General features: G+C 41.9%; 3 protein-coding genes across 3 annotated transcripts; 2 read left to right on the forward strand and 1 right to left on the reverse strand.

Annotated features, from left to right (window-relative positions):
- Positions 1-4,130: 4,130 nt before the first annotated feature.
- LOC120027044 (iroquois-class homeodomain protein irx-4-B-like) lies at positions 4,131-8,683 on the forward strand. Its single transcript, XM_038971889.1, has 6 exons — positions 4,131-4,175; positions 4,397-4,645; positions 4,949-5,058; positions 5,399-5,540; positions 7,708-7,876; positions 8,019-8,683. The coding sequence occupies exons 1-6, from the start codon at positions 4,131-4,133 to the stop codon at positions 8,681-8,683; spliced, it is 1,380 nt and encodes a 459-aa protein (XP_038827817.1).
- A 10,891-nt stretch (positions 8,684-19,574) lies between these two features.
- On the reverse strand, positions 19,575-21,613 carry LOC120027173 (NADH dehydrogenase [ubiquinone] iron-sulfur protein 6, mitochondrial-like). The gene is made up of 4 exons (XM_038972044.1): positions 21,276-21,613; positions 20,780-20,833; positions 20,116-20,238; positions 19,575-19,717 (listed from the first exon to the last, which is right to left on the reverse strand). The coding sequence occupies exons 1-4, from the start codon at positions 21,417-21,419 to the stop codon at positions 19,649-19,651; spliced, it is 390 nt and encodes a 129-aa protein (XP_038827972.1). The 5' UTR covers positions 21,420-21,613; the 3' UTR covers positions 19,575-19,648.
- A 73-nt stretch (positions 21,614-21,686) lies between these two features.
- Positions 21,687-22,755, forward strand: LOC120027174 (39S ribosomal protein L36, mitochondrial-like). Its single transcript, XM_038972045.1, has 2 exons — positions 21,687-21,831; positions 22,252-22,755. Exon 2 carries the CDS (start codon positions 22,270-22,272, stop codon positions 22,648-22,650), a length of 381 nt encoding a protein of 126 aa, XP_038827973.1. The 5' UTR covers positions 21,687-21,831; positions 22,252-22,269; the 3' UTR covers positions 22,651-22,755.
- Positions 22,756-23,268: the final 513 nt, after the last annotated feature.

The raw sequence follows: 23,268 nt of genomic DNA on the forward strand, positions 1-23,268 counted from the left end.
AGAGAAGTGCTTTATGAAGGTAGAGCGATGGAGGAAAGTATAGTTCACCTCTCTAAGCGCATTTGATCTGCTCTCATCGTCTTCTTATATGATGGAACAAAATGATACAATGCAATACAGTAGAATACAATACAACACAGTACAGTACAATACAATACAATGGAACAGAACAAAATATCGAATAGAACAAAATATAATATAATTGAATATTGGTTATGTATTTTGTCCATATCTACTAAATGGATTATCAAATTCCTCTACTTCATTTCTACTTCTTACCTTGTTTCATTCTGAAGGGGGCAGGCCTGGTGAGAGAGGAGGAGGAAGGGAGAGGAGGAAGAAAAAGAAATAGCTGATCCACTGTCCTTCATCACCACAGTACAAGGTCTTCTGACACAGCTACTCTCTTCCCTCTCTTTCGCTCTCTGTCTCTCTGTCTTTTATTCTCTCTGTCTTTTATTCTCTCTGTCTCTCTGTATTTTATTCTCTCTGTCTTTTATTCTCTCTGTCTCTCTGTCTTTTATTCTCTCTGTCTCTGTCTTTTATTCTCTCTGTCTCTCTGTCTTTTATTCTCTCTCTGTCTTTTATTCTTTCTGTCTCTCTGTCTTTTATTCTCTGTCTCTCTGTCTTTTATTCTCTCTGTCTCTGTCTTTTATTCTCTCTGTCTCTGTCTTTTATTCTCTCTGTCTCTGTCTTTTATTCTCTCTGTCTCTCTGTCTTTTATTCTCTGTCTCTCTGTCTTTTATTCTCTCTGTCTCTGTCTTTTATTCTCTGTCTCTCTGTCTTTTATTCTCTCTGTCTCTCTGTCTTTTTTTCTCTCTGTCTCTGTCTTTTATTCTCTCTGTCTGTCTTTTATTCTCTCTGTCTCTGTCTTTTATTCTCTCTGTCTCTCTGTCTTTTATTCTCTCTGTCTCTCTGTCTTTTATTCTCTCTGTCTCTCTGTCTTTTATTCTCTGTCTCTCTGTCTTTTATTCTCTGTCTCTCTGTCTTTTATTCTCTGTCTCTCTGTCTTTTATTCTCTCTGTCTCTGTCTTTTATTCTCTCTGTCTCTGTCTTTTATTCTCTCTGTCTCTGTCTTTTATTCTCTCTGTCTCTCTGTCTTTTATTCTCTGTCTCTCTGTCTTTTATTCTCTCTGTCTCTGTTTTTTATTCTCTCTGTCTCTCTGTCTTTTATTCTCTGTCTCTCTGTCTTTTATTCTCTGTCTCTCTGTCTTTTATTCTCTCTGTCTCTGTCTTTTATTCTCTCTGTCTCTGTCTTTTATTCTCTCTGTCTCTCTGTCTTTTATTCTGTGTCTCTCTGTCTCTCATTCTCTCTCTCTGAAGATGATAATAACAAACCTATACCGTTGTAGACTTGAATTAGCCTAGCCCACAATCTAACATACTGTATCACACACTGTAATGTCCTAAAGTGCACACTTCCATACTATACTTCTATACTACGCTTCCATACTATAATTCCACATTAGCCAGGCTATCAGGAGGTGTTCTCATTCCCCTAATGAGGGCCCTAAAGAAGAGCCCTAAAGAAGAGCTCTAAAGTGGGGAAGGAGTCAGTGAACTAAGCGTACGGTATAAATCCACTGACCTTTCTCATCAATGATGCAGAATAAGTGAACAGAAACATGCTTCCCCTTTTAGCTGCTACGGGAGAGAGGGAGAGAATGAAAGAGGGGGAAGAGAGATGAGAGAGGGGGAGAGAATGAGGGGGGGGGGCGGGAGAGAGATGAGAGATGGGAGAGAGCAGGAGAGAGATGAGAGAGGGGGGAGAGAGGGAGAGAGAGATGAGAGAGGGGGAGAGGGAGAGATGAGAGATGGGGAGAGAGCAGGAGAGAGATGAGAGAGGGGGGAGAGAGGGAGAGGAGAGATGGGGAGAGAGCAGGAGAGAGATGAGAGAGGGGGGAGAGAGGGAGAGAGAGAGATGAGAGATGGGGAGAGAGCAGGAGAGAGATGAGAGAGGGGGGAGAGAGGGAGTGAGAGATGAGAGAGGGAGAGAGAGATGAGCAAGGGGGAGAGAGGGAGAGAGAGAGATGAGGGAGAGAAGGAGATGAGGGAGGGGAAAGAGGGAGAGAGAAAGATGAGAGAGCAAGAGAGGGGGGAGAGAGATGAGGGAGCAAGAGAGGGGGGAGAGAGATGGGGGAGAGAGATGAGGGAGCAAGAGAGGGGGGAGAGAGATGAGGGAGAGAGGGAGATGAGGGAGGGGTGAGAGGGAGAGAGAGATGAGAGAGGAAGATAGGGGGGAGAGAGATGAGGGAGAGAGGGAGATGAGGGAGGGGAGAGAGGGAGAGAGAGATGAGAGAGGAAGAGAGGGGGGAGAGAGATGAGGGAGAGAGCTGAGGTACTCATCATCATTAATGCTGTGGATTAGTGAAGACAGATACAGTTACAGTATTGTTATATCAGTAATATCTCAAGTCAAGTGTTTTATCAAGGATGAAGTGTTTGGATAGTCTCTGGGGAGAGATGACATTGATAAGAATTACTCTGAATGTAGGCCTACACACACACACACACACACACACACACACACACACACACACACACACACACACACACACACACACACACACACACACACACACACCTTATTAAGCTATAATTACAATGTGGCCTTTAGTCATTAGAAAGCAGGTAAATAAAGTACTGCATAATAAATCTAAAGCACAATATGAATAAGCATTTCCCGTCCAGGGCAACTTTGAATTTATCAGCATCACAACCACTGAGTTGGAAATGATGCCCTCTAAAGATAACAGAAGTGCTTATTGTTTGATTAATTCGTTCAGACCTGGCTATTATAATCTCATCTCCACTGTAACAGCTTGATCAGGAGTCAGGAGGTAATTTCATTGAGGTGACATGTTATCTAAACTACAGGAATAAAAAGCTATTATGCTAATTTCATCTCATAGTCATCAATCATCCGCGATAGAGCTGTCACGTCATTCCGTGTTCCCCCTCTGATGCGATGTGTGTGTGTGTGTGTGTGTGTGTGTGTGTGTGTGTGTGTGTGTGTGTGTGTGTGTGTGTGTGTGTGTGTGTGTGTGTGTGTGTGTGTGTGTGTGTGTGTGTGTGTGTGTCGGAGGGAGGGAGGGGGAGAATTGAACACATCCTCATTATATTTACCGGGACCCCTGGGCGGTGTGTGCGCTCGTGTGTAAACGGGAGGGAATCTTTGAGTGAGCAGGTCTGTCGTTCACAGACACCGTCAATAACGGTAAGTACAGTAGTCCTAGTATATGGGGTATATAGATATTTTATTTCTTGTCTTGTAAGGCCTATTTCAATTAAATCAGACTTTTCTAAGTTTATTCTGCAAGATTATTTGGATGAATGTAGGCCTACCTTCGGCTTTGTTCTGTTCTCTCATTGAGGAAGAACAACTCCGTGCACAAGGATTTCTGACATTGTATTTTTTGGGGCATAGGCCTATTTTGTTTAATTTAAAACATTTGTATTTCTCCATGAAAGGGGATAAATCGAAGGTTCTAAACTGAATATAAGTTCCAGAAGGAGAGGACCCGTAGGGTGCCTGCGGGAGTCCATGTGACGTCAGAGAGACAGGCGCGTTAAAAGCAGAGAGCGCATCAGGAGTGGCATGGTTGGTTTGTGGATGATAGATCACAACATCACTACCGCTTTGGACTGCAAATGATGCGTTTCACCGCGTCAGATTGACTGGACAGTAAACATATTTATTAATTCAGCGAGTCACCAACTGTCAACCGACTTGGACACCTAAGCCATCCCCAAAAAAACATCCCAAGGGCATTATTGGGAATTGGGGAGAACGGACATTTCCCTAGCTGATGTTTCCCAAATACCTCCAAAGAAGAGCTGAAGAGGAGCTGAAGCAGACTGTTCATTACAAACCCAATATTGGGTGCCGGCACTTTACCCGGGGTGAAAAGGAGTGCGTTTCGGTGTTGGCTTGATTTGGTCAAAGTTACCTTTATTCACAGATCTAGGACAAACCTCTCCAGATCCCACATTCGGAGGGGAATTGCAAAAGTGACCTTAGATCAACGTCTAGGAGCTACTTAATCCTGATGCACGGATGAGTGACAGTTGGACATTGTGCTCGTGCTCGATCCTTTGAAGTTTGCCGACATTCACTGATGTTTGATATCATGGCTTACCCGCAGCTAGGATACCCCTACTCACCTACACACCAGGTAAGGCGTCTCTCACTAGAAGAAACATCACAAGTGTGGTGAAGGAAAACATTCTTTGTTTCTGTTACTATAGTGTCTTCGGTTTTGCACATAAATCCTGTAGCCCAACTTTTTGTTTGCTTGACAAAATAACTAATTTATATAGCCTTTTTCGTTTTGTGCTCACGCATTGCATATTGGTTATATTCTTCCTGATGAATCTATTCTTGTATTCGCGCCAGTTCCTCATGAGCACGAGCTCTCTGGCCAACTGCCTCGAGCCTGGTGGAAGGTCTCTCCTGGACTCCGGTGTGATGCCTCCCTCTCCCCAGCCTCTCCGGTGCCCGGTGTACGAGAGCAGACTGCTCGGCTCCCCGGGCCAAGAGCTACCAACACCGGCTATAGGTCTGGGTGTGTACGGAGCTGCCTATGGAAAGAGCCAGGGGTACTATGGCACCTGCGGAGGCGACGCAACAGCTTTATATGCCAGGGTAGGTACTTTTCTATATTGAATTTCGTATATATATATATATATATATATATATATATATATATATATATATATATATATATATATATATATATATATTTCTTCTTGTTTCAATTAATTCGTCATGTCAGCGAAAATTAAAAGGACAGACATTTGCCCAATTCGTACGTACTGGACTGATCCATATCTGTGGTGGGCAACGTAGCCTAAACAAAACTATGTTTGACAGTCAGGTTTTGAAAGGTTTTCTCAATCACAATAAAATAATAATGAATAATAAAATATTTTGATTTCATATTTGCAGGGAACATTGGACTCCAAAGATGGAGCGGCTGCGCATGTGAGGGCCTCTCAAACCCCTGCTTACTATCCGTACGATTACGCATTTGGACAGTATCCATATGACCGATATGGGTATGTCTACTAAACATGTTATCTGTTTCTAAATAACTTGTAATTCTGTTAGAAAACATTTCAATTGTATCTAAACGTGAGAAATAGTGATAACGCATGCGTAATTGTGGCATAAAATAGTTCCATTTACGAACGCATATCTCCTGCACAATGTAATAAGTCAAACCCCTTATAGTTCCAAGTAAAAAGTAAAATATTTGAAAACTCCAGCACATCTTAGATCCAATAAACATAGGATTGAAAATAAAATATTTGGAAGAGTTTCTCTTTCAAATAAACTCCTATTCTGACACCCCTCCCCTCTCCTCCCTTCTCCCAGGTATGGGTCATCAGTGGACAGTGCAGCTGCCCGGAGGAAGAACGCTACGAGGGAGACCACCAGCACGCTGAAGGCCTGGTTGCAGGAGCACCAGAAGAACCCGTACCCCACCAAGGGAGAGAAGATCATGCTGGCCATCATCACCAAGATGACACTCACACAGGTAACAACTGGCTCAGTGTTTGGAGACGGAATATGTTAGTTGGAGCTCTACTGAACTTATTGTTGTGTTCCAGTACATGTCTGATCGAAGAGCACTATGTACTGGTTAATCACAGTGCTCTTCACTTTTTGAGGAGCACTACACTGTAAAGGGGTTGCAGTGACTTTGCAGTGACTTTGACAAGCAGCTCAGTGCCAAGTAAAATGATATATTTCATATTATAAACAGGGTGGTTCGAGCCCTGAATGCTGATTGGCTGAAAGCCGTGTTATATCAGACCGTGTCCATGGGTATGACAAAAAAATATATATAATCGTTCTAATTACGTTGGTAACCAGTTTATAATAGCAATAAGGCACCTCGGGGGTTTGTGGTATATGGCCAATATACCATGGCTAATGGCTGTATCCAGGCACTCCGAATTGTGTTTTGTCTAAGAACAGCCATTAGCCATGATATATTAGTCATATACCACACTCCTTCGGGCCTTATTGCTTAAAAACAGTACTCCAGAGGTAGACAACCCTGCTCCTGGAGTGCCACAGGTACAACTAGGCACCATGCCCGGCCAACTGAGCTAATTGATCTGTTCAGTGATAGACTAAATTCCACACAACTGGTCTTCCAGGTCAGTTAAATCAAAAATATGAAGTACATATACGAGTTACGAGTTAAATTGGTACAGCATTCCTACTCACAGGTGCAAACAGAGCCACCTAAAAACGTGTGGCGAGACAGCATTTCCCCCAGTACTTGATAATCTGGTGTGGCCATTTTCAAAGCAGCAGTACCGACAGGGCCAGTAACTCTCAGCGCATTTTTGAATTCCAGTTCAACATTTACCTGCTCTGTCGCTGCCTACCATTGCAAACCATTGAAGACTACACTCAGAAAAGTCGTGCTATTTGTATTTGTGCAATATAATTGGCCGTACAGTCAAGCACCACTACGCTCGCGCAAGTCACAACTTATCGAGCACTACAGAAGTTGATAGCTAAATTCGAACAGCACGTACGAATTGTCCTCAAGTAAAAAATAAGCGCCCATCAATCTACTTGCTGGGCTTATTTATTTTAGTGAAAGTAATTTACAAAAGTAAACCTTCAATAGTGAACACACTAGCAATATGCTGGCTACTACTGATCGTCTGCAAAGAGTAAGCTACAAAATACACTTTAGCATTCCTCTTTCCTGGCCTACTGTAGCCAGTTAGATATCTCCTTTGGAACGCAATTGTCTTAAAGGGGCCGCATCCTATTTTGAGATGTAAAAAAAAAATCTCAAAATAACATACTTTAGAAACAAAAATTAATGCAATTATTACAACGTAATGAGTTACATTTCTAAATTATATTAAACAGCTTTTTAATACATATCATACTAACCAAATATAGGCTATTAATAGCTGCATATAGAGAGAAAGCATGCAAACCTAGTGACCCCAATGCATTTAAAAATTACACCATGTCCGGGCCAGTAGAGATTCTGTTTGGGCCAGTAGATTTTGAGCCATGTTAACATTGGACCCTGTCATAGCCTACAAATAGGACCCAGAGTTTTACCTGACCAGGTCATGATATCAGTACAAACTCCAGGCCCAGCAAAGACATGTACGAATTTTGCCTCATCACTTTTGAACCTGTGTTGCAGCCTCTGGGTGCAACAAATATAGTCTCTTACAAGGCGCACCTCAAAATATGTTAATGAGACAGAAACAACAATGCCATGCACCCGCTAGTGGTAAAAACATTATTGGAGCTCCAAAGATATGGTACGGTACTGTATTCTGTGGGATGGAATTTCAGTACCATTCGAAATACAGTAAGTATTTCCCCACCCACAACATTTTTCCACAATGCACCATCATTTACAATATGCTAGAGTATTTTACTGATGATAATACCCCAAATTACCGTATAAATTACAGTTTTCCGTTACAGTGTCAGCACTGGATAATCACAGATAAAGATTACATCCCACAGAAATGTCTTCTGCTTTGTCCTAAAAACAATTACAAACACAGGCTGGAGAGGTTGGAGCAGAGGGCGGCCATACTGCAGTGCCCCTGAAGCAGTTTTAGGGGTTAAGTGCCTTGCTCAAGGCCACAAAGGCCAGCTTGGGAATTGATCAAATATGCAATAATTTCTTAATGTGTTTGTTCATTCAGGTGTCCACGTGGTTTGCCAATGCACGGCGGAGGCTGAAGAAGGAGAACAAAGTCACATGGTCACCACGAGCCAATAAGAGCTCTGACGAGAGGGGCTGTGAGGATGACAGCGACAGTGCAGAGGGATCACAAGAGGAAGAGCCAATCAAAAGCGAGATAGATGTTGATGGTGAGTGCATGCGTACCATAGATTTATATCATTAACTAAAAGAAGCAATTAAAATGGTGTCTATTAATTTAGATGGAAGTTGCTTTCTATCAGACTGTCAAGTTTATGATTGTTAAAACATCTATGTATTTTTTGGTTGTAGATTCTGTAACAGGTAGGTGTGTGGACCTACAACAGAGTGATCTGGAGGACTTTGATCTGCTGGAGTCAGATGGTTCTGACTGCGACCCTAAACACCGGTTTCACACCAAGGACACCCCAGTACACACACCACCGGACCACCGCCACCACCCCAAAGACCCTTCTACCAGCCCACTCAGACATACCCCAGACACATCCCGACATGGGAACGAGCGGTTGTCACTGTCAGCAGACTGCCCCAAACACACACCAGAGCACGAACGAACAACCAACTCATTCTACACTCAACAGGACCTGCAAAGTACAGAGAGCAGCAAACCTAAAATCTGGTCCATCGCACAAACTGCTGCTATCCAACCTGAATTCCCTGCATGCATGCACACAGCCACCCCCAGCGAGTCTCTCTCCCCAGGGGGGTATCCAACTGAAGTACCCCACCTGAAGGTGGGGGCGGCTAGGCAGCAGGACTCGCCGGTGACTACCCTCAGAGATTGGGTGGACGGGGTCTTCCACGACCCACTGTTCAGACAGAGTTCCTTTAACCCTGTGTTGTCCAAGCCAGCCATGGACAGGGCATGGATTGGGTTAAATAGACAGGTGATGGAAGGCAGAACTCTGGGACAACGTTCTGTTGAACATGTTACCTCGTCTTTGCAGAATGTATAGACTTCTTTACAGAGACTTACAGAGACTTACAGAGACTGCTGTAGAAAGGTATATGAACTCCCTGTGATGGCACATGCTTCCATGCCTTTTTTTGTTTTAGAAAAGTGTCAGTACATCGACGTAGGCTACATCAGTGTCAGTAAATAAGTTCAGCATAAACTTAAAATTCTTAGTACTTTCAGTTTAAAACACAGATGTAAATGAGTGGAAAAGAGGGATTCAATCCCTTTGGACATAGAAAAGCAATGTAGTAACCTACTCATTCTCCAGGTAAAATGAACCCCTCAACAGATTAGAAAGTGCTGGATGGTTTGATCACAAAAACACTGAAAATATGTAGTTTTATGATGTTGGAGTATCACGTTAGTCGTTTATTGGAACTTTGGTATTTCTACAGCACCGTGGGAATACCTTAGGGGGAGTAGCCTACTGGCCTACACCGTTTACAGACCTTTTATAATAACCAGATGCATGAGAGCACCATTTTTTCTCTTAAACGAAATAAAGCATAATATATGTTTTGCTTATGATCACATCTGATATAACTATTTCACACGTGTATACATGTTCTTGCACTAAAGTCCGATTGCAGTTGTTAAGTCACTGAAATAAACAATCGTTTTTTGCAGAATGATGTTCTCTCTGATGCGTCTGTTTGCTCGTTGCGTTCGCTCTCCATGGTGCTGAAATTGTGTCGCTAAATCATGAAAATATATCATAGGCCACAAATGAAATATAAATAGGTTTATTTAACATTTTTTATTGAACTTAAAATTTCCTCCAAGACTGAATATTTTGCACACATAGTTAGTTCCTCAATGAATGCACATTGGAGATCGAGATATACTGTAGTAGGCTATTTTTCCCTCAGTTTGTGTGTGTGTGTATGTTTGTAAAAGGGGGCAAGCTGGGCATCCTTGAGCCGTGACTAATTCCAACACACAGAGGACAGGGCTGCTAAATTGTTAAATCGATGCCACTTCCACCGCGGGCCCAGATATAGCAGCAATCAGTGATGCGTCTCTTTTCATTAGCCGGCTTTTGACTGCATCAACCTGGGACCATGAGCTGCGCATCCACCGCTCTCTAAACGGGTCACTCCATTATAGAATATACTCCATTAGCGAGGAGTTGAGCTGCCTAACACACTTCTTAATCTAATAGCTTTATCTCCACTGACTTCATGCAATATCTCTTCTGATTTGCCAGCTGAAGGGTTAGGAGTAGCCTAGGTCTGACATTGTAAGAAGACCCATGACATGATGCCGTTCAACCCGAGGGTTGAGGGAGACTTTTCAAAATGTTAAGGCTAGAATAATAAGTGGCATGAGAGGGATCGAATGGATGGATACTATTGATACAAATGAGGTACAATTCGATCTGGTAAACATCTTTAAAATATATATATATATATTCAGTAAAGGCCTACATCATGGACTTATTTTGGTCTTTGAATCACCACACCCATCATATCACTATATCTGTATAAGATGCTTAATGTCGTTGCATCAAAGACAATTTAGTAAAATATAACATTATAGGCCTACTGGAATAGTTCTCACCCTCTCTTCAACTCAAATCCTACAATATCCCAAAAACCTTCAGTTGTCAAGAACAATAAATTATTCAACATAACTTCACGAATTTGAGGCTTTATAAAATGTTCCATAAACACTTTCTAAATAAGAGTTAAAGAACAATTAAGCGGTAGGGTCCGGGGTGAATAAACTACTTTTCCCTCTCTTCTTTTCTCCTGCGTTTTCGGTTTAGGAAAGATAATAAAGTATTCAACAGAGATCTTCCGAGGCCTTGTATGGAATTAACCATTTCAGTCTAAATAATTCAAGACGAATTCAACCGAGAATTCCATTCTTTTTCTGCTTCATAAATAAATTAGATTTAAGATGATAAATAATGACATCTGGCTCTTCCTGTAAAGTTTACTTTCTTTCTTCAGCACAATGAATGTAGACATAGTATATCGAACAAGCCTATAGTCTTATTTACATAGAGCTAGCTAAGGATTATACAGCGGTACAATGAACAATCTCTGAAATAATGGTCTACACACACAAAAAAATCATGTTTCTAAATAGTACCAGATTGAGGTTATTTGGCTTGTAACCATAGCAGAACCCTTTTGATGTAATTTAAAACCCTTTTTTGAAGGTTCAATAAAGAACCATGCTCATAAGGTTCTACCTGGAACCTGTATGGTGCTATAAAGAACCCTAAGGTTCTATAAAAAATAACAATTAAAAAATGATCTAAATAGCACCAAAAAAGGGTTCCACTATGGTTACAACCCTTTATGTGGATGTATAGAACCTTTTTTGATGGTTCTTTATATAACCTTTATGGAGAATGGTTCTATAAAGAACCTTTCTCAATCTGAAAGGTTCTTTTAAGATCCCTTTGAATAACCATACAGGGTTCTTTACTCTGGTTGGGGATATTGTTAAATTCCATAGCTGCTATTATTGTGTTAATTGACAAGTTGAATCAAGTGAGCTACCTCTGGATCAGCTGGGGGACCCTGAGAAGAGAATTGAGAACCACTGACTGATTTAGTCAACTGTTCTCAGTTGACACAAGGCCATAGCCTACATGAGTCTTTCACAAGACACGTCACTGGCCACAGTCATATATAATATGTAATGGCATACATAGTGAAAGTGAAAGTATTCACTTAATCCACATTTTGTTGTGTTACAGCCTGAATTCAAAATGGATTCAATATTTTTTTTCTCGCCCATATAAACACAATACCCCATAATGACAAAGTGAAAACATGTTTTTAGAGATTTTTGCAAATGTATAAAAAACTAAATGCAGAAACATCCTATTTACATAAGTACTCACACCCTTGAGTCAAAACTTTGTATAAGCACCTTTGGCAGCGATTACAGCTGTGAGTCTTTCTCGGTAAGTCTCTAAGAGCTTTGCACACCTGGGTTGTACAATTTTTGCACATTTGCACATTATTCTTTTCAATTCTTCAAGCTCTATCAAGTTGATTGTTAAGCATTGCTAGACAGCCATTTTCAAGTCTTGCCATAGATTTTCAAGCTGATTTGATTCAAAACTGTAACTAGGCCACTCAGGAACATTCAATGTCGTCTTGGTAAGCAACTCCATTGTATATTTGGCCTTGTGTTTTAGGTTATTGTACTGCTGAAAGGTGAATTTGTCTCCCTGTGTCTGTTGGTAAGCAGACTGAACCAAGTTTTCCCATAGGATTTTGCCTGTGCTTAGCTCTATTCCGTTTCTTTTTATCCTAAATAAAACTCCCTAGTCCTCGCCAATGACAAGCATACCCATAACATGATGCAGCCATCACCATGCTTGAAAATATGAAGAGTGGTAGTCAGTGATGTGTTGTGTTGTGTTTGCCCCAAACATAACGCTTTGTATTCAGGACATATTATGTACAGGCTTCCTTCTTATCACTCTGTCATTTAGGTTAGTAATGTGGCAGAACTACAATGTTGTTGATCCATCCTTAGTTTTCTCCTGTCACAGCCATTAAACTCTAACTGTTTTAAAGTCACCATTGGCCTCATGGTGAAATCCCTGAGCTGTTTCCTTCCTCTCCGGCAAGCTGAGTGTGGAAGGACGCCTGTAACTTTGTAGTGACTGTGTGCATTGATCTAAAGTGTAGTTAATAAATTCACCATGCTCAAGGCAATTTTCAATGTCTGTTTTTTTTTACCCATCTATGAATAGGTGCCCTTCTTTGCGAGGCTTTGGAAAATGTCCCTGGTCTTTGTGAGTGAATCTGTGTTTGAAATTCACTGTTCGACTGAGGGACCTTAAAGCTAATTGTATTCTTTCATTTTTTATTAATATCTAAACATTTTATAAAAACTTAATTCCACTTTAGACATTATGGGGTATTGTGTGCGGCCAGTGACACAAAATCTGAATGTAATCCATTTTAAATTCAGGCTGTAACACAACAAGGTGTGGAAAAAGTAAAGGGGCGTGAATACTTTCTGAAGGTGCTGATAACACAACACATTGGATATACTCACTCATGGTTGTACAAAAGAGCTATGAGAAAACCACGCCACAAAATATTCTAATGAGCTGCCTACCCTATATTAAAAGTGTCACTAAAAGAGCAAAGAACCCTTTTGTGATCTGTAAATAACCATTGAAAGCTCAAAAGGGTTATTTGAGTCATTATGGTTCCACATAGAACCATCACCCTTCCCAAAGAAGCTTTGAGTAACCCTCATGTTTTTAGTGTATAGGCTATCATTCCACTTTATTCAATCGCAATTTGTGAGATTTGCAACCCTGAATGAGAACTCTACCCCAAACCAAGACGCTCAATAATAGGCCTATATCAAAAGGTTCAAAACGAACCACCCCCAAAGTTCAGTGTGCTTATATCATCCATGCCATTTAGCTCTGAGGTGAGAGGAGATATGAGGGAAAAGATATGAAGAGATGGGAGGGGAGAGGGAGAGTATGCTTAACGGGACTGGAGTACCTGTTTACACCCTCAGCTGCTGCGGTGACACGGGGCCTCAAGTGCTGGAGAGCACTAGCCTGTCTTGCAGAGCACTGCATTGATGAGTGGCAACTTGGAGGTTTTCTCACTGTGGGTTAAGTTCAATACTGCATGTGTTCCATGTCTCTGTCTGTCCAGTTGAGATGTGTATCTGTTCTCCATCCTCTCTTTGTCCTTTCTCCCTCTTTACCGTCCTCTGACATCCTCTGACTTTCCTTCCATTCCATTCTCTTACCTCTACTGCTAAATTCTTCGCCACTCTACTCCTTGTGCACCTCTCTCCTTCCTCTCTGTCATCTCTTCCTCTCTGTCATCTCTTCCTCTCTGTCCTCTCCTCCTCTCTTCTCACCCTCTCTCCTCCACTTCCCCCTACTCTCCCTCAACTTAAACCACAGAAGCAGTCTAGACACACAAACAATATATCCCACCCTGCCTCGTCTCTCTCACTTCTCCCACACAACACCAAGCTCTATGGGCCAGATAATGCATTAAGCCATAGTGTGTTTAATGCCCCAGTCTGGTAGAGTAGCAGAGACAGGTTGGACCTGATGTTAGCTTGTCTGTTTCACACCACTAATAAAACAGCCCCACCACAGCACACCCTGTGGGGACGCATCATGCAAACATTTACAGTCAAGCATCTGTCAAATGCCCGACCGGTGAATTTCTTTCTTGCAACATAGTCTTCCTTTACATTCAGATTTTTGATAGTGGTGGAACCATAGAAATATAATTACTAGAACAGGCAAAGCCCCTCAGACCACAGCAATTTGACAGTTACATATGGGTGGAACTATCCACAACATTAATTTATATATTGTGCATTCTAATAGAATTGCATTCTGTCTCCCATAATAAGGTGGAAGCCCTGTTTTTTCAGAATTTCTAACTCTGAAGAAGGTCTGTGTAAGGGTGTTTCTGCAGACTCCAGAGGAGGAGGAAGTTCAGTTCTCTAGGCTCTAAGAGCATTATATTGACTTATCCTAAACACTATCTACACCTTCAGTCTAACACCTAGCCCACTCAACACCCTCCATCACACACACACACACGCACCTACGGACACGCACGCACCTATGGACACATGCACCTACGGACACACTCGCACACAAACACTTATATAAATACACGCACACACTCTCTCCCTTCTCTCTCTCTCTCTCCATCTCTCTCTCTCCAAGACACACACCACGGCCACACCATTCTCTCCTGTGTCCTGTCACACACACTCAGGTCTTTTGAGGCTATCAGAGTGCTGAGAGCTAACTCTCTCCCTAGACTGTCACGTCACCCCCCTTAGCGGAGGTGTCTGCTTCCCCCAGCTACCCTCTCTGTCCCTGGCACTAGAACATGTCATATCGTCTCCATGGTAAAGGTCACGACGTCTGTACTCTGTCACTTCAGCTGAGTAGGAGGAAGTCCCTCCAACACACTGATCTAAGGTCAGCTATGATTTTTATACCCTTAATAGTAAAGGTTAGGATTGAAGGATGATGAGCTGATCCTAGATCTGTGTCTATGGGCATTTTAGATCCAGAGTGACTTTAGAGAAGTGAAGGTTAGATAATTGGCTAAAGAGAGATCAGGGGTAGCTCCTTAGTAAGGCTGGAGGCTCAGTAATGTGACAGATCTTAGAGGTACAATCTTTTAATGGGGCAATTATACGGTGAGAATTGTTATTTTATGTTGAGGGAGAATACAGTGATTATAGTGTGTGTGTGTGTGTGTGTGTGTGTGTGTGTGTGTGTGTGTGTGTGTGTGTGTGTGTGTGTGTGTGTGTGTGTGTGTGTGTGTGTGTGTGTGTGTGTGTGTGTGTGTGTGTGTGTGTGTGTGTGTGTGTGTGTGAGAGAGAGAGAGAGAGAGAGAGAGAAGTGCGTGAAATTCAGTGGTATTTATCCTCATCTTCTGCATAGAAGAATCTATTGGAGATTTTTACTGAGTTGCTCTTCTCACACAACACATCTACTTTTACTTCCCTTTGTTTGCATAAGAAACAACAGAACTTTGAAGACATTCTTAAAAAGGAGACATTAATACATACAACATGGAAGGATTGCTGTGCAAATCCGAATCCTTCTTTAACATTTCTATGCGTTTACTCTTCCTGTAAAAAAGTGATTTGACAGCATGCACTCATCCTAGACAATGAATATAAGCTTAATTGCACATCGGACTAAAATAAGTTTGAATCTGAAGAGTTTGATGACAGTCTTAAATAATACCCACAGTTTCCTCACAGCATTGCATCTCTATATCTATTAGGTGGTATTTTAGAGGGATGAATAATTGAAAAAGCGCTGTTTTATTCAACACAATTCATATGCTCAGTTTCATCTGAAGATTTTGCTCAGAGCAATGCCCCATCCAGCCAAGCGCCTGCAACCTATACACACACACACACACCTCCTAACCAACCAGTGTGTGTGTCTCACTAAAACCTCCACGCCTTTCAACCTCTCAACTCCCTAACCCTGACTGAACATCCTTTCTAACAATGGCCTCTTCTTCTCTCTTTCAATCACCCATCCCTGGTCTGACTATGAATGAGTCTTACCCTCTTACCATCGCATCAAACCTTCTCTTCCTGTGTCACCAGGACCAATTATATCAGCTTGGATGATTTCCTTCCAACCTGAGCGCCATGGTGTGGAAAACGCTGTTCCAATGGCTGCCTGCATCGCCAGCCCGGGACAGGACAGGATAGCTCTAGCACTGCCTGTCTGTATCTGTAGCCCAGCCCTACTACACCCTGCCTAGGCCAATTTGGCATGCAGGTCTATGGAGAATATGGCTGCTGAAATATATATATCATCTTTTTCAAACATGTATTGTTCCGCGCGGCTGTTCCCTATCAGACTGGAGCTCCCCTGACATCTTCCAGGGGTGGCAGAGCGCAGCGTGGGGAGTGGGAGTGAGGAGGGGGTGGGGTGCGAGAGTATGTGTAAGGGGGGATTGGGAGTGGAAGGGTGGATGAATGCAGGATGAGTCCTATAAGGATCTCCCTGGTCCCTGTGAAGAGGGACTATAGGAGAAAACTGAGGATGGATCAACATTTTAGATACTCCACAATACTAACATAAATGACAGAGTGAAAAGAAGGAAGCTTGTACAGAATAAAAATATTCCAAAACATGCATCGTTACTGCAAAACATGTGGCAAAGAAATTAACTTTTTGTCCTTGTGATGATCGTCCTATGATCTCCTTGTAATGATCGCCCTATGATCTCCATCACATTATCTAAAGACATGCCTTATATTAATAATCAGACATTGCAAAGGATTAATGGTTTAGCGAAGTCCTTTTGGTAAATTATTACCTGGCATTTCCTCATTGATTGTAGAGGGTTATCTGTTCATTTCCTGGTCAGAGAATTGACAGGCAATGGGATGCATTCAAGAGCACATGGTTTATTCAGTGTACAGTATAGCGGAAGTTTCTTATCCCCGGATGGACTTACATGTTCATATCCCAGATTGTATTTATGCTAAAAGCATGGTTGCACCGTTATTGACATATGCGCTTAAGGTTATTCATGTGTGTAGCATCTGAAAAAAGTTTAGATGTTAATTCATGCAGCTTAATGTTAATTGAACAGGCTTTGAAAGGGCTTCTTCCCATTTGTCAAATGCATGATGGGTATTAGTATTTGAACCCTGTCATTTCTGTTTGGGTTAACAGACAATTATTGAGCCTGGGTTTTCTTTTGAGTTTATTAGGCCTTTTTTTGTTCATCGTCCTGTTTGTTTTTGTAAATACTTGTACAGTCGCCAGCTATATTAATTCTTTATCTGCTAATAAAAAGCCTCACTTTTGGAAGAAACAACAGATCATCCTCGTATGCCTCCACACTGTTCCAATCCGACTGCATGGTCAACCTCACAGTCCTGAATAAAAAGTGTTATGTTTGGGGCAAATCCAGTACATTACGGAGTATCTCCATATGTTCAACCATAGTGGTGGCTGCATCATGTTATGGGTATGCTTGTAATCGTTAAGGACATGAGTTTTTCAGGAAAAAATCCTAGAGGAAAACCTGGCCCAGTCTGCTTTCCACAAGACGCTGGGAGATTAATTCACCTTCCCGCAGGACAATAACCTGAAACACAAGGCCACATCTACACTGGAGTTGCTTACCAAGAAGACAGAGAAAGTTCCTGAGTGGCTGAGTTAGAGTTTTGACTTACAGTACCAGTCAAAAGTTTGGACACACCTACTTATTCAAGGGTTTTTCTTTATTTTTACTATTCTAATAATAGTGAATACATCAAAACTATGAAATAACACAAATGGAATCATGTAGTAAGCAAAAAAGTGTTAAACAAATCAAAATCTATTTTTTATTTTTCAAAGTAGCCACAACTTTGCCTTGATGACAGCTTTGCACACTGTTGGCATTCTCTCAACCAGCTTCACCTGGAATACTTTTCTAACAGCCTTGAAGGTGTTCCCACATATGCTGAGCACTCGTTGGCTGCTTTTCCTTCACTCTGCGGTCCAACTCATCCCAAACCATCTCAATTGGCAAAACACCCCCACACCATCACTCCTCCATGCTTCACGGTGGGAACCACACATGCAGAGATCATCCGTTCACCTTCTCTGCGTCTCACAAAGACACGGCAGTTGGAACCAAAAATCTCAAATTTGGACTCATCAGACCAAAGGACAGATTTCCACCGGTCTAATGTCCAGTGCTTGTGTTTCTTGGACCAAGCAAGTCTCTTGTTCGTATTGGAGTCCTTTAGTAGTGGTTTCTTTGCAGCAATTTGACCATGAGGGCCTGATTCATGCAGTTTCCTCCTCTGATAAAGAGATGTGTTTGTAACTTGAACTCCGTGAAGTATTTATTTCGGCTGCAATCGGAGGCTGGTAACTCGAATGAACTTATCCTCTGCAGCAGAGGTAGCTCTGGGTCTTCCTTCCCTGTGGCGGTCCTCATGAGAGCCAGTTTCATCATAGTGCTTGATGGTTTTTTTGCAACTACACTTGCAGAACCGTTCAAAGTTCTTGAAATTTTCTGCATTGACTGACCTTCATGTCTTAAAGTAATGATGGACTGTCGTTTCTCTTTGCTTATTTGAGTTGTTCTTGCCATAACATGGACTTGGTCTTTTACTAAATAGGGCTATCTTCTGTATACCACCCCTAACTTGTTACAACTCAACTGATTGGCTCAAACGTATTAAGGAAAGAAAATCCACAAATTCACTTTTAACAAGGCACACCTGTTAATGGAAATGCATTACAAGTGATTACCTCATGAAGCTGGTTAAGAGAATGTCAAGAGTGTGCAAAGCTGTCAAGGCAAAGGGTGGCTACTTTGAAGAATATCAAATATCTTTTTATTTAACACTTTTTTGGTTACATGATTCCATGTGTGTTATTTCATAGTTAATGTCTTCCTGATTATTCAACAATGAAGAACATTGTTAAAATAAAAACCCTGGAATGAGTAGGTGTGTCCTCTCTTTTGACTGGTACTGTAAATATGCTTGAAAATCTACAGCAATACCTGAAATGGTTGTCTAGCAATGAACAACAACCAATGACAGAGCTTGAAGAATAATGGGTAAATGTTGCACAATCCAGGTGTGGAAAGGTCTTAGAGACTCACCCAGAAAGACTCACAGCTGTAATCACTGCCAAAGGGGCTTCTAACATGTATTGACTCAGGGGGTTGAATATTTAGCTAATCATGTTTTATTTTTCATATTTCTTTTACTAATGTTAGAATTATTCTTCCACTTTGACAGTGTATTTTGTGTAGATCATTGACGAAAAAATAAAGGCAATTAAATCAGTTGTAATCCCACTTTATAACACAACAAAATGTGTAAAAAGTCAAGGGCTGAGAGAATACTTTCTGAAGGCACCGCATGTCTAAAGAAAAATGATTAAGATACCAGCACTGGAAGTGCCACTTGCACAGCATAACTATTTAATAAGCCATTGGGTTATTGCCACGTACACAATAAGTCTTTAATGCCTTGTCAAAACTAACCCCATCACAGCTTCTACAGTAATCACAACACCCTGTCTGTCCTGTACCTTGTTGTTTCACTAAATCATTTACTATTGCATGAACACTTTCGACAAGTCAGCCAATGCTGCCCTCTGGCAGTGAGACAGGGAACTGTAAGATCGAAAAGTTACCCGATTATTCTTTTCTGCAAGGTCCAGAAACACAACTCATTGCAGACACTTGAGAAATAGATGCAACACATTTTAAACCAAGCCATCTAGAAAGAGTATTGTGGCATTTACTAGTCTCTCATGGGAGCCTTGACATGGGTCTGGATGCCAAGACTAGGCATTTACCAACTGATGAAGCTTCCATAAGAATATACACCACATCATAGGAACTGATACAGACTGAGGAGAAAAGTAGATATAATTTATTAACCAGAATGACAGACTACAGAGAGAGAGGACTGAGAATGCGTCTCAATGATGATGGGTCTGTTTGAACTGCAGTCCACAGTAGCCACATGTGCCCACTTTAGTTTCTTTATCCTGGAGAAACAGACAGAAAACAGACATTAGCACAATGGAACACCCAAAAAAAATTAGACCAAATCACTAAGTAGCATGAAGCTGAAAAATAGAAACGACTTGATTCGTGCAAGTCACCGAGCGCAGCCTTGAACTCAGAGCTGACTCCAAAGCATTGTGGAGCCTGGCGCAGCCGTACTTTCAGGGCTTGTGCCTCCACAATGGCTTGCACGGCGCAATGTCATTCTTGCGCGAGTCATGTAAATTGGACTTGAGTACACATGAGCGCACATTGAACTGAAATTGAATACAGGATCTGCGCTCGTGCTTGTTATGTAGTCACAGCTTATGAGTTCTGACTTCGACACCACTAACTAGTGTACATTATAGGGACATGTGCACTACAGAGACGTCATTACCAGGTTGATGTAGACCTTTGGGTGGCCAAGTGCTCCTCCACCCCCATCACATGACACCACTCTGGCCTCTATGCCACTGACTGGCTCTTCAGCCACCAGCTTGATGGCAAAGTTCTTGTTCACCTTGAAACACACAGCACAAACAGTACCATCAGTAGCTTACACTCTGTTTTGTAGTCCAAATTCCTTCTCAGCGGAATACTAAATATGCATTGTAAATCTATCAATGGCCACTTTGCAATGTAAAGAGGCTCTAGGCCTTACTTCAACAGGTATGAATCATAGGACTCAACTTCTACATTTCCCCCCCACCTTTATTTAACCAGGTAAGCCAGTTGTGAACAAGTTCTCATTTACAACTGCAACCTGGCCAAGATAAAGCAAAGCATTGCGACAAAAAACAACACAGAGTTCCACATAGGATAAACAAAAGTACAGTCAATAACAGAATAGAAAAATCTATATACAGTGTGTGCAAATGGAGTAAGGAGGTAAGGCAATAAATAGGCCATAATAGCAAAGTAATTACAATTTGGCAAATTAACACTGGAGTGATAGATGTGCAGATGATGATGTGCAAGTAGAAATACTGGTGTGCAAAAAAAGTAAATAATACATTGAAGTCACACGGCAACTATGTCCCTTTCAGACAACGTCGTTTTACCTCTTTCTGTCGGCCCACGAACCTGGCCCGCCTGGGATCATTTTCATCATACACCTGAAACAACATGCAGACACTGTTCTGGAACAATCTATTACAATCAGATATAGCTGATCACGTTCTACACATACAATACATGATCACAGTAAGGTTATCATCTCACAACCATCAATAAAATAGTTATGTAAACTCTGACACTCCACCTAGTTAACTAAAGTGGCATCTGCCTTTGCTCTTACTAGCTTGTATCGTGATAAAAGTGACAATACTTACTGACCGTGAATAAACGCCTAACTACCCCACTAGTGGGTGAGCAGCTATTTAGCTGGTGACCACAACTCAAAGCTGGACCAACGGTCAAATCTTAATTGACAACCCCAACATCGGACACTTTTGCCAAACGTTAGCTAGTGGTGCTAGTAGGTGTCGTTAGCTTGGTAGCTAACGAGTAACTACATATTTTCGGGGTAACCAACACAACCTAACGTTTGAGCCTTACTTGTCCGGTGTGGGTAATTTGCTCTCCAGTGGTCGACGCTTGTAAACTGTAGCGCTGTAGAGAAACCGCCGAGGTCTTCAAAGGCGATACAAGCGCCTTAGCATTTCTACTGAAGGACAGAATCCGATGCACAGCGGCAGCCATGTTTACAATGGACTCTATACCCAAGATGAGGGAGCTTCTCCGACCTCCAAAGACGACCGCCTGGTCCTAGTGCTATGAATTTCATAAAAAATTCACGAATCGTTTGCAACCAACAGTAACATAATTATTATATTAAGGAATTAATTATTTTAAATACTTTGTAGTTAATCAATTCTGCAACGCGTTACAGTTTAAATGAAAGCGAGAAAGTGTATTTAGTGGGGCACAAATTCTCCCTGGTGCTCTACGACCCAGCGCACGCGCTGTGACTTTTCTCAAAGTCATTTACGTCACAGTCAGGAAGCAGGGATATCTCCGTGCGAGAGTAATCCTTCTTCGGCAGTGTTGCTTTGATTAAACGGTGCATTTCAGGAGTTTATTCCCAGCTCTAACCCGTTCTTATAACTGAAAGGTTGGTGCATATTATGTTACATTCATAAATTTATTCTGATCAAGTACTGGTACTGCCTAATTGGGCAGTAGAAAGATGATCGCGTCTGGCCTTCAGAATCCACCATGCTGCATGAATCATGCACTGTATAGCTTGATAGAATATGCAAAAAAATTATATATATATAACATTTATATTATCCAGGATAAGCAATGCATAATAGGCACTGCATATTATATTTCTATCTGCATTGTTTTGATTGCCTCTACTCCTTCAATACCACTAGTAGCTGAAAGGACTGGATGGATTTCCACCATATTGCTTTTACCTATCATGTTCTGTCAGATCAGTGATAATGAAGGAATGGAAAGAACAAAGCAACTAAAAACTATTGAGATACGTCCTAAAGTGTGTGTGTGTATTTATGTTCTCTCTCTCCAGGCAGGTGTTGGTGACAGCATGGCTCCACTCCTGTTGAACCACCTCGTCAGCTCCCTAACCCGCCATCTGACCCGGATCACCCTCAGCCGAACCTACCCTATCACCACCACCACCATCATCTCCCGATGCCTTTCCTCCCTTACATCCTACCCAGTCAGAGTGCTCCTGACGCCAGGTAGACCCATCCAGCCCTTGGCCTTCTCCCCTGGATCTTCTTCCCAGGGCCGGGTCGCCCTCCAGGGCCAGTGTCAGCACCTGGGCTGCCTCCAGCCCGCTGTAGGGATGAAAACCAAGAGTGCTCTGAAACGCCGCTGTAAAGACTGCTTCTTTGTGGTGCGGCGGGGACGTCTGTTTGTGTTCTGTAAGGCTCATCCCAGACACAAGCAAAGGCAGGGATGAGGTGGTGATGATTTGTGTATGGTCCTGTGAATTGTTTGTTACTTGAATTGTATTGCCACATTAAAGTGTTTGGATGCACCTTTCCCTATCTCTCTCTCACCACCACCTTCTTGTCTTCTCTCTTTCTCAACAAGTCCTCTTCTGCCCTTCTGTTATACCTTTGAAGACTACACAGTAGAGAAGAAGCTATTCTGATACATGTACAGCTGGCAGCCTAAATGCACTATTACCTCAATGGAGAACATTTTGCTACTATGAGAGCTAGCTCCTCTGCTAATAGTCGCTAAGAGCTAATGCACCCATTCATTATTTAGGGACTAAATTATGCTGATCTAATAGAGAGCCATTTGGTCTCCTGAACCTCATTTATGTGATATGAGGAATCAGGAGTAGTTCTCTATTATCCTTGTTCCAATCCTCATCCATAGCTAGGAGACCGTGTGAGGGTAGCAATAGGCTAGTGGTGTATTCATTACACAGATTCTGTTACAAAACATCTCTTAATGGGAATGGACCTACCAGAATTTGTCCAATAGAAACGCTTGTTTAACTCTGTTTGCTTCCGTTTGGTTCTTAAACAGTAAACGGCTTCCGTAATTAATAAACCCCAGTAAATGC

The sequence above is a fragment of the Salvelinus namaycush genome, chromosome 32 (assembly GCF_016432855.1).
Source record: "Salvelinus namaycush isolate Seneca chromosome 32, SaNama_1.0, whole genome shotgun sequence".
NCBI lineage: Eukaryota > Metazoa > Chordata > Actinopteri > Salmoniformes > Salmonidae > Salvelinus > Salvelinus namaycush.

Bases quoted from the DNA above. Each gene is read 5' to 3' on its own strand.
- LOC120027173 (XM_038972044.1), bottom strand. From the start codon at position 21,419: ATGGCTGCCGCTGTGCATCGGATTCTGTCCTTCAGTAGAAATGCTAAG. The intron at 20,834-21,275 runs GTAAGGCTCAAA...ATGTTGTTTCAG, and splicing joins AAATTACCCACACCGGACAA to GTGTATGATGAAAATGATCC. The intron at 19,718-20,115 runs GTAATGACGTCT...CTGTTTCTCCAG, and splicing joins CAAAGGTCTACATCAACCTG to GATAAAGAAACTAAAGTGGG.
- LOC120027044 (XM_038971889.1), top strand. From the start codon at position 4,131: ATGGCTTACCCGCAGCTAGGATACCCCTACTCACCTACACACCAG. The intron at 4,646-4,948 runs GTAGGTACTTTT...TCATATTTGCAG, and splicing joins CAACAGCTTTATATGCCAGG to GGAACATTGGACTCCAAAGA. The intron at 5,541-7,707 runs GTAACAACTGGC...TTGTTCATTCAG, and splicing joins CCAAGATGACACTCACACAG to GTGTCCACGTGGTTTGCCAA.
- LOC120027174 (XM_038972045.1), top strand. From the start codon at position 22,270: ATGGCTCCACTCCTGTTGAACCACCTCGTCAGCTCCCTAACCCGCCAT.